General features: G+C 47.2%; 4 protein-coding genes across 6 annotated transcripts; 1 reads left to right on the top strand and 3 right to left on the bottom strand.

Moving 5' to 3' along the window:
- Positions 1–2,235: 2,235 nt before the first annotated feature.
- On the top strand, positions 2,236–7,456 carry LOC121588375 (NADP-dependent malic enzyme). Its single transcript, XM_041906228.1, has 4 exons — positions 2,236–2,639; positions 4,713–6,114; positions 6,191–6,485; positions 6,556–7,456. Exons 1-4 carry the CDS (start codon positions 2,620–2,622, stop codon positions 6,717–6,719), a joined length of 1,881 nt encoding a protein of 626 aa, XP_041762162.1. The 5' UTR covers positions 2,236–2,619; the 3' UTR covers positions 6,720–7,456.
- LOC121588376 (uridine diphosphate glucose pyrophosphatase NUDT14-like) lies at positions 7,446–8,441 on the bottom strand. Of its 2 annotated transcripts, XM_041906230.1 has the most exons (3): positions 8,403–8,441; positions 8,057–8,324; positions 7,446–7,989 (listed from the first exon to the last, which is right to left on the bottom strand). In XM_041906230.1, exons 1-3 carry the CDS (start codon positions 8,409–8,411, stop codon positions 7,547–7,549), a joined length of 720 nt encoding a protein of 239 aa, XP_041762164.1. In that variant the 5' UTR covers positions 8,412–8,441; the 3' UTR covers positions 7,446–7,546. The 2 variants fall into 2 exon arrangements, with proteins under 2 accessions (XP_041762164.1, XP_041762163.1); XM_041906229.1 differs by lacking the exon at positions 8,403–8,441 and having other exon boundaries at positions 8,057–8,374.
- A 1,269-nt stretch (positions 8,442–9,710) lies between these two features.
- On the bottom strand, positions 9,711–11,054 carry LOC121588857 (synaptic vesicle glycoprotein 2B-like). Its single transcript, XM_041907287.1, has 3 exons — positions 10,555–11,054; positions 10,200–10,484; positions 9,711–10,129 (listed from the first exon to the last, which is right to left on the bottom strand). Exons 1-3 carry the CDS (start codon positions 10,820–10,822, stop codon positions 9,711–9,713), a joined length of 972 nt encoding a protein of 323 aa, XP_041763221.1. The 5' UTR covers positions 10,823–11,054.
- Positions 11,055–11,926: 872 nt separating this feature from the next.
- LOC121588896 (synaptic vesicle glycoprotein 2B-like) lies at positions 11,927–14,642 on the bottom strand. 2 transcript variants are annotated; one of them, XR_006004242.1, is made up of 6 exons: positions 14,248–14,642; positions 13,897–14,181; positions 13,403–13,817; positions 12,911–13,327; positions 12,565–12,832; positions 11,927–12,468 (listed from the first exon to the last, which is right to left on the bottom strand). XR_006004242.1 is itself a non-coding variant. In XM_041907331.1 (5 exons), the coding sequence occupies exons 1-5, from the start codon at positions 14,528–14,530 to the stop codon at positions 12,667–12,669; spliced, it is 1,566 nt and encodes a 521-aa protein (XP_041763265.1). In that variant the 5' UTR covers positions 14,531–14,642; the 3' UTR covers positions 12,533–12,666. The 2 variants fall into 2 exon arrangements, 1 of the variants encoding a protein (XP_041763265.1); XM_041907331.1 differs by lacking the exon at positions 11,927–12,468 and having other exon boundaries at positions 12,533–12,832.
- Between the last annotated feature and the right edge of the window lie 272 nt (positions 14,643–14,914).

The following is a 14,914-nucleotide window of genomic DNA, read 5'->3' as shown; positions in this document are numbered from 1 at the left end:
ATTCACGTTATCATGGAAAAAGGCTCTCTGGCCAACACAGCTATTCTTAAATTAATATGCCATTTCCCACGCAAAACGACCAATAAAAGATCCACTCTTTACGAACGTGATAATAAATCATATGCTGGCCAAACAATCTGATCGACCTGTCCTTTACAAGCGCCAGTCGCTGATATATTAGATAACCAATCAATACTATCAATATTTTACGCCACGAAGCGGTGCGCTATTACGTCGAAGATTAATTTATTTTTATCACTGCCCGTTATACCATACACAACAAGCCTGTTGCTTGTCTAAGAAGGGCCGTGCGTACCTGCGTCGGTTTTATCAGCTATGGTAAAAAAAACTTCAGGAAAACAACAATGAATCAACACAACGACCCACCAGCTGACTGTATCGCACGATAATAATAAAGAATATACCAGTGAGAAGCGGCTTTGGTGAGAAAAATAGCGGCACGCATTACCGTGACTAGCTTATTTCGCTCTCTTGACTGTGCTTTGCTCTGGTTTTTGTCCTTCACGGTGAGGCGAAGTGAAGAAGTTCGGTAAACAATTCAACTAACACCACGATTTCCTGTCACCAACACCTCTTTAACTGCGCATAGGTTTGCTGATCGATTTAAGTCGTAGCAGTATTTCGGAAGGTCAGTGTTACGTATTCCCTACTGCACACAAAAACAGCAATGCTCTACAAAGCATAACGTTTTGACAAAGTTGTTTCTCCAGATAACGAGCAAAAATTGTAATATGAGTTGTTTACAAGACACAGTCTTCAGATGTATCTGTCACCTTTCTGTATCGTTCCTTTGTCGCAAGTACTAACTAATGATGACAACTCCGAATCTAGGAAGCTAGTGCCATCCTCTCGAACTTAGGTTCGAATAACATTAAACTGTTTTGTACAAACATTGTACCGATGGCATGCTACATGCAATACAGGCATATTTACTCGAACCCATGTTTGTGCTTCTAGTGAATAAAATGTAAATTTCATCGCAACAAAATCAATTATTCTTCTACTTTGCAACAACAACCGTTGTCGGTCAAGGTCAAGGCCTGTCTTTTCCACTAGGCTTGGCATTCAGTGTCTTATTGATTACCAATAGCAGCATAGTCAGTCTTATGTATGGGGACAAGGTCCATTTGGGGCTTGAACCCATAAAGGGCATGATGAGTCGTGCGAGTGTACCTAAACCGGCCAAAATCAATCAATTAACACAAATTCAAAAATCATTACAAACGTACCGTGATTATGCGAGATAAATAAAACCCCTATTTGATATTAAACAGAATTTTAGTAATCTTTTTTGTTTAATTATTGTTGCACCATCTTAAAACAAAAAAAGCTTTAGCTAAGAAAACATATTCTATAAAAAATTTGTTTATTCGTTGAGTTCCTTTCAATGAAGAATCTAGTTCAATTATTTTTAAATAATTTTCCATCTCTGGTACTAAGTTAGTTAGTACTACTAACTATCGTTTATATAGGTATTCTCCGATAAACGCTATTGATGCGGATCGGAGGCAATAATGTAATCGCAAATATTATCGTAAGTCGAATTTCGAGATGTTTGGTCAAGTTATAGCAAGTTTTCGTATAATTTATCTTGAAGTGGTAATTTTTAGGCACTTAAATAGTTAATTGAACTGATTTCAACCGCAGATTACAATTTTGTACCTTTTAAATGGTTTTTAAAATTCGACTAAAAGGAAATTTATTTTTCATTTCAAATTGTATGTGTCAAATCAGTACAATTTGCTCAAAGAACTGGCAAATAAAGAAAATCTCATACAGCGAAATCACGTATATCGAGTATGGCGTATATCGGGTAATACCTGCTTTTAGGGAAAATATTTTAGTATAGGTACTAGTGATGGGCAAAAAGGCTAAAAAAATAAAATAAAAATTATGGGAAGAGCATGCATCCGTTTTGGTTTGCAAATGCTTCTTAAAATGTTTCTACTAAAACGAAACATGAAACAAATCGTTTTGTTTCACATGCATGGGTACACTCATGGGTATTGGTAAATATCATGGGCAGAACGATATTCCGTCGATAAAAATATACTCACACTATCTTTCCACTCATCGTTCCATATCTTCCCACAGTGCCGCATGCGAGAGTATCCGTCCGAATGGAGCATTTACGCTCTTTGCGAATTATTTATTCGCTCCCGACGGACCCAACCGTCGCTCTATTTTCTCTTTCGCCGTACGATATTTGCGAGCGCCGTTCGCACACAACGCGTTGTCGCGGTCCCGCGAGCACCCCTAGCAGGCACTGAGAAGCAGGAAAGAACGAACAGCCAGCCGCAAGAGAAGCAAACGCGTCTCGTCTGAACGAAGGAATCTAGTGTGGTCTCAAGCCATTCTGTGGTGTGTGTCGTAGGTCGTCTGGTCTGGTTTGGTCTGGCACGCAGGATAACGCCCGGTAGGATCTTCGCCCGGAGTACGCTGCCACGCAATCCAAGCTCGCACCGTCCGCTCTAGTTTCCCCCCACGTCTGTGTTCACGGAATTGACGGAACAGCAGCAGCAGCAGCAGCAGCACCGCACAGCTCTTTCACCAACCGGTTCACACACGTTTGCCGTGCGTACAGCAAAAGGACGAAAAATGCAGGCTCGAAGCGTTATGTAAGTATAGAAGCAACTTGCCCATTACGTTGACGGTGTGTTTTGTAATCGTAGCAAAGTTGAGCGGTGCAATTGTTACGACCACCGAGAGGATGCTACCCATTCGAAGGGAAATCATCCGTTCTTCCCCACGTCAGTGTCCCCGAGAACGAGGAGACAAAAGGGTAGGCGAAATATCACCACGCGTGTGAAACTGCGTATCGATGGAAGTGTGAAGAAGAACGGACGGGGAGAGACCTACATTGTACAAAGCAACGGTTTGCTCGATTGGCCTTCCCAGCAGCGCTCGCATGTGTATGTGTGTGTATGTGTAAATGTGTATGCGGTGTGCGAGAAAATAGGATGACGTAACTGATTTGAAGTGTATCCAATTTTCTTCGCAAGTGACCTAAACGTGCAACGAAAACCTCCACCTCCGACCCATCCCCGCGTTTTGGCATTCGTTTTAGGAAGTGCAGCACAAATGGCAAACGATGGCCAGATGCGTTGCCTGACTGCCAGGGGGAGGGAAGAAGCGGACAAGAAGAAAGCGTGGATTGTGTCGAACTTATTTTTATCAGAGAGCGCGTGTTGGATAGCAACTGTCAAGAGCGGGTGTGGTGCGGTGGGCGGACGTAAATGTTTGTATACAATTGAATTAATTGATACACTGCAACGTGATACCTTCGACAGCGACAGCGGGTGGCAGTGCGATAAAACGAGCATGGCAAACCAAAAGATAAAACTTCTCGCTAAAATGAAGCACGCGCTAGCTATGACGGATGAGTAACGCGCTCTCCGCAGTACGTGTTTGTCATGTGAGCGATGCTGCTATTGGAGCAGAAACAAAGCAGCACCTTGCCATTTCCGTTCCGTCCCGCTGGCGGTGCGGGGATCAGGGCGAGGGACTGATAAAGATATGCTGAAGTGAGGCGCAGGAGTGGCGCAGCAAATGGGAAAATTGCTCACCTCCAATTGCATCGCAGCCACCCCCTTCTTTTGCCACGAGCCAGCTAATCTTCCTCCGCGGATAACCGTTCAGGTGTGTATGTGTGTTTGTGTTGTGGTACGATGGTATCTATTTGCGCGAGATATGCCCCTGCCCTGGACAACAGTCACACCATCACATGACCTTGAAAGAGGCGCATCATACAGCGAGCGGTTCGACCTGTTCGACTTTATCTGCCTCCGGTCCCACAGCTGCTTCGATGCTTCGGAGTTTCCTGCCACGCACATGCGTACAAGCAAAAGGTGAAACTCGCCCCCGCGCGCCCAATCGTGGTAAACAAACCACCTTCGGGCACTAATGGCACACGGCATCGATCGATACTGCTGGCACGGGTAAAGCGCGAGAAAGGTCACTTACCCGCGCGCGGATGATGAGTGTCAAGTGGGCGATATAAGTTGATTGTGCGATCGATTGATAGATGATATTAGCACAGCACTGCGATGCACACGACCGACTGGACTGGCTCCGGGTGGACCGGATTTAGCGAGATTCAACCCACAATCCTCCTGCGCTAGAATTATGCAAACAACGGAATGTGCAGAATCGGCAACATTGGAAACATTTGCACACCAGTGACGACGCTTAGTCCCATCGGCAAAGGAATCTATTTTCAGGGGCCTACTTCGATTAGCCGCACGGTTTGGTACTTTTTTCGTCCACAACACAACATTGGACCAAAAATAGAACAAGCGGGAACAAACCAAAACAGCAGCAGCAAAGGGGGACGTGATTTGGTGTGTATGTCTCCGAGTGGTTTCAGACGAAAACCTCGACCTTAGCAAAGAAGCTCACACTCAGATGATCAGCTGAATGAGATGAAGATGGCTGCAACAAAGAGACACTGGCGGAAAATCATTTGCTCCGTGTATCCGAGTGGAACCTGCCCCAAGGTTCCCAGTGCTGGTGTGGGTCGAGCCCTTCGCTTGTCTCTCTATTTCTATTCGCGAGCATTCGCCAACAAGGGCAACCATGGGGCGGGATTTTTTGTTTTTATTTTTAACCGATCTTTGAGCGGGTGCATCAGTGTTCCGAAACGTTTGGCTCGTTATTTAACACCCTTCCCCATTTTGGTCTTACCATTTTAGCCTGAACGCGAAACAGACGGTAGACGCGCTGCGGACGCTGGTCGGGACCGCCTCGCCTAAGAAGTCGCTCACCAAGGCGGCCACATCGGCGGCGGTGCAGGCGTTCCAGGCGCGCGACTACCATGAGGTGACGGGCGACATCATCGTACCGTCGATGGTGCAGGGCATCGACCATCTGCGCGATCCGCGCCTCAACAAGGGGCTCGCGTTCACGCTGGAGGAGCGCCAGATCCTCGGCATCCACGGGCTGCAGCCGGCCCGCTTCAAGTCGCAGGAGGAGCAGCTGGAGCTGTGCCGCATCTCGATCTCGCGCTACCAGGAAGACCTCAACAAGTACCTGTACCTGGTCGATCTGCAGGACCGCAACGAGCGGCTGTTCTTCCGGCTGATCTCGGAGGACGTGGAAAAGATGATGCCGATCGTCTACACGCCCACCGTCGGGCTGGCCTGCCAAAAGTTCGGCCTGATCTATCGGCGACCGCGCGGCCTGTTCGTGACGATCAACGACCGGGGCCACGTGTTCGACGTGCTGCGCAACTGGCCGGAACCGGACGTGCGCGCGATCGTCGTGACGGACGGCGAGCGCATCCTGGGCCTGGGCGATCTCGGCGCGTGCGGCATGGGCATCCCGGTCGGCAAGCTGGCGCTGTACACCGCGCTCGCCGGCATCCCGCCGCACCAGTGTCTGCCGATCGTGATCGACGTCGGCACGAACAACAAGGACCTGCTGGAGGATCCGCTGTACATTGGGCTGCGGCACCAGCGCGTGCAGGGCAAGGAGTATGACGAGTTCATCGACGAGTTCATGCAGGCGGTCGTGAAGCGGTACGGCCAGAACACGCTCATCCAGTTCGAGGACTTTGGTAACCACAACGCGTTCCGCTTTCTGGACAAGTACCGCAACACCTACTGCACGTTCAACGACGACATCCAGGGCACGGCCTCGGTCGCGGTCGCGGGCATGCTGGCCGCGAAGCGCATCACCAACAAGCGCATCTCGGACAACACGTTCCTGTTTCTGGGTGCGGGCGAGGCGGCCGTCGGCATTGCCGATCTGGTGGTGAAAGCGATGCAGGCGGAGGGCACGGGCCTGCAGGAGGCGCGCGACAAGATCTGGATGTTCGACATCGACGGTCTGCTGGCGAAGGGCCGCCCGGAGGGTCGGCTCGGCGGGCACAAAGCGTACTATGCCAAAGATCACGGCGTGATGAAGAACTTTGCCGACGTGGTGAAGGAAGTGAAACCGTCGGTGCTGATCGGTGCGTCCGCGGCGGGTGGCGCGTTTACGCCGGAGATTCTGCAGGCGATGGGCCAGTTCAACGAGCGGCCGATCATTTTCGCCCTGTCTAACCCGACCTCCAAGGCGGAGTGTACGGCACAGGCGGCATATGATAATACCGAGGTACGTTGGGGTGGGCGTTTGGATGATTCTCGATGGCTGTTTCAAATTTACAACCGACCATTCCTCTCCTCCGCAGGGTCGGTGCATTTTTGCGTCGGGTTCTCCGTTCCCGCCGGTGCAGTACGGCGGAAAGACGTTCATCACCGGCCAGGGCAACAATGCGTACATCTTCCCGGGCGTCGCTTTGGGTGTCATCGTTACCGGCACGCACCACATCCCGGAGGACATGTTCCTTATCGCTGCCCAGGTCGTCGCGGACCACGTATCCGAGGCGGACCTCGAGAAGGGTTCGCTCTACCCTCCGCTAAGTGCCATTAAGGAGTGTTCGATGGATATCGCAGTCGGCGTGACGAACTACGCATATCAGAAGGGTAAGTAAATGAGTGGATTAATGGTGGAAGATTTGGAAGAAATTCTAACTTACGGAGTCTCGTTTTTTAGGTCTCGCCTCGACCTACCCCGAGCCGGAGGACAAGAAGTCGTACATTGAGTCGCACCTGTACAACTACAACTACCAGAGCGCCATGCCCGTCACCTGGCCATGGCCGAAGCAGCACGAATCATCGAAAACGCGGGAAATCAATCCGACCAAACTGCAGGCATAATAGGCTGCGGCGGCAGCACAACAATGGCCCTTTGGTGGGGAGTTTAATTAATTTCCATCTGCATCAGTTTCCACCAGTATTTATGTTGTCCGCGTCAATTAGGTCATTTATTTATTTTAAACCATTTTGCGCACTGTTCGTAAGGCAGTTGCACGACGGGCAGCAGCAGTCCCACCACCATTACCTTACCATTCTGCAATCCTGCCGGCGTTTGTGTGCGTGCGGGTGATGCCACTACGACCGGAAATCCCGGAAGCTGACTGCAACCGTAGAGAAAGTGAGAGAGAGAGAACGTGGGAGATGTGTAACTATGTTCCTTTTTTACCTAATAACCAAAAGATCCACTCCCGTTTACGATTAGCTGTTAACCTATGTGATTGGTTGGAAAATTGTCTCACCACAGTGCTCCCGGATTCGGCAAACAAGGTTCATCGGTCCGATTTATAGATAAAATTGCTTAAAAAGGAACGGAACGAAATTACTACACACAGGGAGAACGTGCGGCTAGCTAATAGTTTAACTATGTTGAATGGAATTCGTCTAGTTTTGCTGGAGTTGAACCGACTAGCGCTGCCACCCATACACACATCCGCACACACACACTCGTTTGTTGTCAAGGCTAAAGTACGGCTAAAAGCAAAGCAAGAAAAACTTACCGAGCTAATCGATTCGGTATTCGATACTTGAAATAAAATGAACCATTCTGTCAGACACCGTTAAATGCTCTGGAAGGAGAACGTGAGTGTTATTTTATTTCCTTTCGCAAAAAAACGGAAAATGCCTCCTGTGGATGGCTCCGGCTTTCTCTCTCTCTCTATCACAGTAGGTTAGTTCTTTGGAGCACGGTTCGTCAGGAACCAGAGCAATCCGAACAAGAAGGAAGGCGGGCTGGTTATTACCGTCCCCTTGTCGGTGAGCTTTCGAGCCTCCTCCAGATCGTACTCAACGACATCGATAATTTCGTCGTCCACGCCGCCCCCGGCCGATGCGATCTTGTCCTCGTCCGTGACCTCCGCGTAGAACAGCGTCTGCTCGGCACCGGAAGTTCCGACGCCCGAACGATAGCGAATGATTTCCTCGATGCGCTCCACCGGGATGTCGTATCCGCACTCTTCCAGTACTTCTTCGCGGGCGATTTCGATCGTGGAGATCGGTTTATCGATAATACCCGCACACAGCTCCATCGTGACGGCAAGCTCCGGCGGGTACTTCTTCATGTCGATGCTGCCCGGCTCCACCCCATCGCCACTGATGATACCATGGTAAACGGCTGCAAACGGGTGAAAGTGAGTCTGGTTGGGTTCAGCCTAAAGTGGAATGTGTCTGACTATACTTACCAGGTCGGAACTGTTTGACAAAAACCAGCTTCTTCCGGGTAATGTTAAAAATCACGATCGACACCGAATCGTGCACCTTCAGCAAGTCCCACGACTTTTGCTTCCCGTTCTGCGTGTAGTGGAAGCGGAACGGCTTCACGTAGGGCGAATCCGCCGGCAGTGGCCCGTAGTGTATGTCGGTAATATTATTCATTGCTGGTCGGGGTTGGCAAGCTTTTAGATGTAGTCCTCGTCGCACAGCACTACTGCGGTAACATGTTATGTTGCCCTTGAACAAATAACGAAAAATAAATATTATTGACATAACAACCGAGCCAAAAAAACGGGACAACAAATAGCAACGCACAAGGTACATACAGCTGCACCTCGTGATTTCCCAGATTACCGTAGTGTTGGTCGAAAGGGACTGGAATGGTTTATGTTAAATTAATCCAAATGCATTTCTCCAATATTTCATGAAACAACAGCAGCTCACCGTTATTCATTTCAATAAATATTAAATAAGTTCACGGTATATTTATCTTGGTAACAACCGCCTTTTTCGAAACGCTTCAAACGTCAAACAGCTCTAGAAACGCTTCGTTGCACAGTGGTAGCTCATCTATGACACAGTGGGTGATTCAAAATTAGGCAACGTTCAAATTTTCAGCTAAAATTAAAAAGAAACATCCGTTGGCACAACCGTTGCCAGTCAAGGCTTGTCTGCACCACTAGTGGCTAGCGACTTGGCTTTTTGTTACTTATTAATTATCTATTGCAGGATAGTTAGTCCTACGTATGGGGGTATGGGCCATGCGGGTCTTGAACCCATGACGGGCGTGTTGTTAAGGCGCGTGAGTTGACAGTATGAGGGACAAAAAATTAAAAATAACGTAATATATGATAAATGACATAACCTGATACGTTTATTGGCAGTATCTAAATAACAAATATCTAAACAACACAATCTCTAGACTATCGTTTGCTTGGCAGAAGGATAGCCGAAATCGAACATGTGAACATCAGTAACGACAACATAATAAGAGTTAATTCACAGTTTACAAGCATCATATTCCCAAGCAGCGAGCTTGCTACAAAGCCACTCAATCTTCCGAATACATTTGTCAATCCTATAGTCATCGCTCTGAAATGTGAAATTGAGTCATTCTTTTATACAGCTTCATAATCATCTACACCAAATAACTGCAAACCGTACCTTACTTTTGTGTTGAAAAGGGCCACCACATTGGCATTCACCAGCACTACACAGTGACCGGCGAAGACGATCATCAGACAGAACAGGATCGCTACTGCGTACGGGTTGGTGACGAATTGTAGAGTAACACCGCAAATTCCAGCTACAGTAAAATTAAACATTGTCATAATTTTTACATCAATCTTTCCAAGTACCAGCGATACGGCAATCCCTTGAATGACGCTCATTACGCCCGATATTAAGGTGTAGGAAAATGTTTCACTTTCATCATTACAAAGCTCCATGCCAATGGCTTGAGTTCCATTCTGTTCCAGGATGTTACAGACCTTATTTCCTTCTACCGTTGCATTGGCCGAAAACATGTGATTTATAATGTCCGGAAACCACAGTCCTAGCCCACCATATCTGCAACCGATTGGGGGATATAATCCTTTTCATGTTCATATGGGATATTTGTTCTTACATTGTAAACGCTCCAATGTTGTGTACGCAGCAGATGATGAAGTACACCAGGTAGGGCAGCTTCACAATCGGCAGAGTCTGCTGGACCATCGATTTCAGCAGTCCTCCAGAACCGTTTTCGCTCTGCTCTCGGGCGATCGCATCTTCCGGATCAAGTCGCAGTGACGTCACTTCATAGCCATCGGTGCTGTCAGTGCCCTTGTTGAGCTTGTAGACCTTCTTCAGTATCTCAAGAGCTTCCTCATTTCGGCCTTGTGAGACAAGAAATTTGGGACTTTCGGGACAGAAGCAGAATGCGATGCCATTCAAGAAGCCGGGCATCGTGTTGATGATAAACAGCAACCGCCATGGCTTAAACTCAAACGAGTCGGAGATAGTCAACACCCAATCGTACGAGAGTATCCACCAACCGATCGCTAAGGACAATAAGCAATAAACATAATCGAACCTTGTGACCACCAGCATCACACTTCTCTTTTATCTTACATGATACGTAAACGATTCCGACACCTCCCCAAATGGAAGCGACCGACAGCATTTGACTCCGTCTGCTTGGGGTGGTGAACTCGCCCAGATAAGCGTACACCGTGGAGGCTGGTGCAGCAACACAGACACCGGTAAGTAAACGAAGGAAAAATAGCGACACGAACCCAGTCGACAGACAGGACATTGCACCAAAGAACGAAGTCCCGAACAGTGCGTATTTCAAGATCCGTTGGCGTCCTCTCGTATCAGCCAGATAGCCCCAGAAGTAGGACGAAACCATTATTCCTTTTAAATGGAAATAGAATTCTATATAACCACGTGCTGGTAACGAATCTTCTATGCGCTTCACACTCACCCAACAGCATGGAACCGCCAAGGACACCCTTCTCCCAGGGACTTAAGCCTAAATCGCACTGTGCTACGGGTAGAATGATGCTGATACCGACTGCCTCATTCACTACCGTCATCATGCTGATACCGGAAAGTACCGACAGGATGAGCTGCACCTTTCCAAAGCCCGTCAACTGGAGTGCCTCGTCCAAGGTATGGTCATTTTGGGCTTTACGTACTGTTGCTTCCGAAATGGGTAAATCTGAAGGTGGAGTTGGTAAACCATTTTCCATAATTGCCTTTGTGAGAGTATACTTGTCAGTTCACTTTATACAGGCTACAAATAGGTGTACGGGCTTGGATGGTTGTTCTTTGTTTGCTTATCAACGAAGTGCACAAAACACTAATATGATGCTATACATGATTCAACAATCAGTAGGTAATAGAGGACGCGTTTGTCTTCAATTACGCAGAGCCAATCTTTTCACATAATCAAGCTAAAAACGTCTAAACTACACTAAAACGAATTCTATCCCATTACCCAGTAGTTAGCCATATGTTCAACGATCTTGTTCGGGCTTATCGGTGTTAATAAACAATTTGAACCAGTGTAGCAGCGAGAACCTAACTTCTTTGATAAAAGCGCGCACATTTCTTATTGCGGTATTGAGTGATATAACTTTGAGCCGGCGCCAGTTCACGTGGGTTCGTTCAACGATAAAAATGGTTGGATTGGGGTAGAGTAGTTGAAATATTCAAAATATAAAGAAGGTTGCAAAAAGGAAAATATTGTTATAACAATCACACATATTTGATAATTTCGAAGTGTGTCGGCTAAAGTAATTGATTGATGGGAGTTCTTCTTCTTCTTCTATTTGGCGAAACGTCCTACGCGAACATGCCGACCTTTACAAGCTTTCAAGACTTAATTCATCACCACGCAGCCGGATAGTCAATCAATCCTTGCTACAGGGGGACGGTCCATTCTAGGCTTGAACCCATGACGGACATGTTGTTGAGTCGTTCGATTGACGGGAGTTATTACCATCATAATTGTGTGATGATGATTAGAATGGATTTATATCAATATAATTGATTTGTTTAATGCATGTATTACTGTTTTTGCAGCTTGTTAAGCAAAGCATATAAAATTCATTGCATTTCGTTTTAACATATGAGAGCTATAACATGAAGAATGGCGTAATTACAAATGTCATGTTTGTAGTGTATGTCTGGGGATGCGATGTATGTGATATTGATCTAATTATTTCCCAAATATAAGATAAATATAACAAATAAACTACAGTTTTGTCATAAAACAATTCGTAAATCAATCGAACATGATTTTAAAACACATGATTTATTTATTTACTAATTTATTTGATTGCTTTTGATTATGTCGGCTTTTAATCGTTTCGGCAGTACTTATTAGGCTGTGTCTAAAGAACAATGAATAATGATGATGTTTTACTTTGATACTAGTTTTTTGTTGCCATAAAAGGATAACACTTTCTTGGTTAGCACATCGTTGTCAAAAAATCAGTTCGAGTTAAGTACGCACCAGGATACATTCAACCCGGATGAAGACAAAATTCTCACCAAGGATACATTGTATATGTGTGCAATAAAGCGTAACGAGATTAAAATGATACACATTTTCAATGAGGCAAAAAAAACATAATCAAAGCTGGAATGTCACCTATATAATAAATCCTTGGCACTGTAAACTATATCGATATGGTTCAATGCCAAATGTAGTTTAAGTGGTAGATATTAATGACTAAAACATGGAGATCTGTAGATAAACTATTAGATAACCAGGTTGTTGAATGCAACCTCCATCACGTGACGTTAGAGATGGAAAGTATTTGTTCCAAACTCAACCTGCTTGCAAAGATAAAATTCAACACCTCATTATCTCACATCAATTGGCTTCACGCTGGAAATCATAAAAAAAAAACAATTCAGCTTTCAAGTGGGCGAAGCAACATCACGCTTTAAGGTGAACTTTGGAATGTGTGGAAGATTTATTTACATAATGATAATGTGATTAAGTACATGGCACCTTAAACTAGCAAGTCCGCCTTGGCTAGCATTCTCCCCCTTCCGTGTTTAATGTGTGCGTGCGCGTACGGTGTCACTTTTTTGGCAACAGGAATGTAAGACCCGCACATAGAAACAGCAACCCGGACAGCATGTAAAACGTGACTGGACAGTTTTGTAGGATCAGTAGCCCTATCACAGCACTCGCTACGAAGCAGCTCAATCGCCCAATCATATTCGTTAGAGCAACGGCCATCGCCCTAGAATAGAATAGATTTTGTATTTTTGGTTTTTAAATACATTGCCGTTAACTCATGGTTACCTGTCGTCGGACTTACCTTACGTTCGTGGGAAAGATGGCCACCACGTTTGCGTTCACCAGCAGCACACAGTACCCGGCGAACACTATCTCGAGACAGAATAGGATTGCCACGGCATACGCGTTGGTGATGAATTGTAGCGCAATACCGGACACACCGGCCACGATGCAGTTGAAGACCATCATGACCTTCTGATCGATTCGGCCCAGTACAGCCGAGGTGATGAGCGCGTATATGCATCCAATAATGCCCAGCAGCAGTGTGTAGAGGAATGTTTCGATCTTCACCTCATCGTCGCAGAGCACGACGTCCGAGGTGACGGGTAGGGTTTCGTTACGCTGGAGTATGGCGCAAACTTTTCGTTCGACCTGTGTGGCGTCCTGTGAGAATACTTGGTTCATAATCTCCGGGAACCACAGCCCTAGTCCACCGTATCTGAAATGACGACGATGGTTTTGATGTTTTTTTCAGTTGCGATCTAGGAAGGGTGAAAATGCTTCATGCACTTACATTGCAAACGCTCCAATGTTGTGTACGCAGCAGATGATGAAGTACACCAGGTAGGGCAGCTTCACAATCGGCAGAGTCTGCTGGACCATCGATTTCAGCAGTCCTCCAGAACCGTTTTCGCTCTGCTCTCGGGCGATGGCATCTTCCGGATCAAGTCGCAGTGACGTCACTTCATAGCCATCGGTACTGTCAGTGCCCTTGTTGAGCTTGTAGACCTTCTTCAGTATCTCAAGTGCTTCCTCATTTCGGCCTTGTGAGACAAGAAATTTGGGACTTTCGGGACAGAAGCAGAATGCGATGCCATTCAAGAAGCCGGGCATCGTGTTGATGATGAACAGCAAACGCCATGGCTTAAACTCAAACGAGTCGGAGATAGTCAACACCCAATCGTACGAGAGTATCCACCAACCGACCACTGCAGTAGTATAAACAACCAAAATCTCTGCTCCATTACCTTCACGCTCACACATATCAGGCCTTCAAAATTCACTTACATGATACGTAAACGATTCCGACGCCTCCCCAAATGGAAGCAAACGACAGCATCTGACTCCGTCTGCTCGGAGTGGTGAACTCGCCCAGATAAGCGTACACCGTAGAGGCAGGCGCAGCAACACAGACACCTGTTAGAAACCGGAGCACCAGCAGCGACGTGAATCCAGTCGCCAGACAGGAGATCGCACCGAAGAACGAGGTCGCAAACAGTGCGTACTTCAAGATCAGCTGTCGGCCCCTCGTATCAGCCAGATAGCCCCAGAAGTAGGACGAACACATTGTACCTACACTTTGCAAAGAGTCACATCAAACACACACACTCTACTACTCTGTCGAGAACTGAAACTCACCCAAAAACACAGCACCTCCAACTATACCCTTCTCGCCAGCGTCCAGATCGAGATCGCACTGGGAGGCGGGGAGAATGATGCTCATGCCCATCGCTTCGTTGATCGATGCCATCATGCCGAGTCCGGCCAGAATCGAGAGGACGATCTGTACCCGCCCGAATCCGGCCAGCTCCAGCGCCTCGTCGAAGCTATGCCCGCCCGGCGGTTTCTGTCCCTTTTCCAATGCACCAATCGTTTTGGCGTTCTCCACCGTAAATACCATGCTTACTGCCGATGGGGCCATCTGCTGCTTCGTACGTTCTGCGGTTTCTGCTCAATGATGGTGACCGTCTTGGTGCGGTTCTGGGGCGAAACTAAACGCGTGAGCTATCCGCCCGCTGGCCTGCTGCTGCGTGATGAGAGTGCGATTATTTAAAGTCGTAAGTGTAAATAGCGGGCGCATGCAGTACTTTGGCACTGCCAAGATGGGCTTATCAGTGCGAGCGCGCGATCGAGCCAACACACAACACAGGGTGTTCGCGTACGATTTGCCACCTCAGGCGTACCGGCTCGTGAGCAGATGAATGACGGGACAAAATCGCGGCAAACACGGTGACGATCAACGTGCAGCCGCGATAAGAAGGAGCGCTTCGGGGACGCAATGTAGCGGATCAAATGTAGGTGAATA

Source organism: Anopheles merus, chromosome 2R, assembly GCF_017562075.2.
Source record: "Anopheles merus strain MAF chromosome 2R, AmerM5.1, whole genome shotgun sequence".
Classification (NCBI taxonomy): Eukaryota; Metazoa; Arthropoda; class Insecta; order Diptera; family Culicidae; genus Anopheles; species Anopheles merus.
Note: the sequence above shows the minus strand (reverse complement) of the source record. Positions and strands in the feature narration are given on the sequence as shown.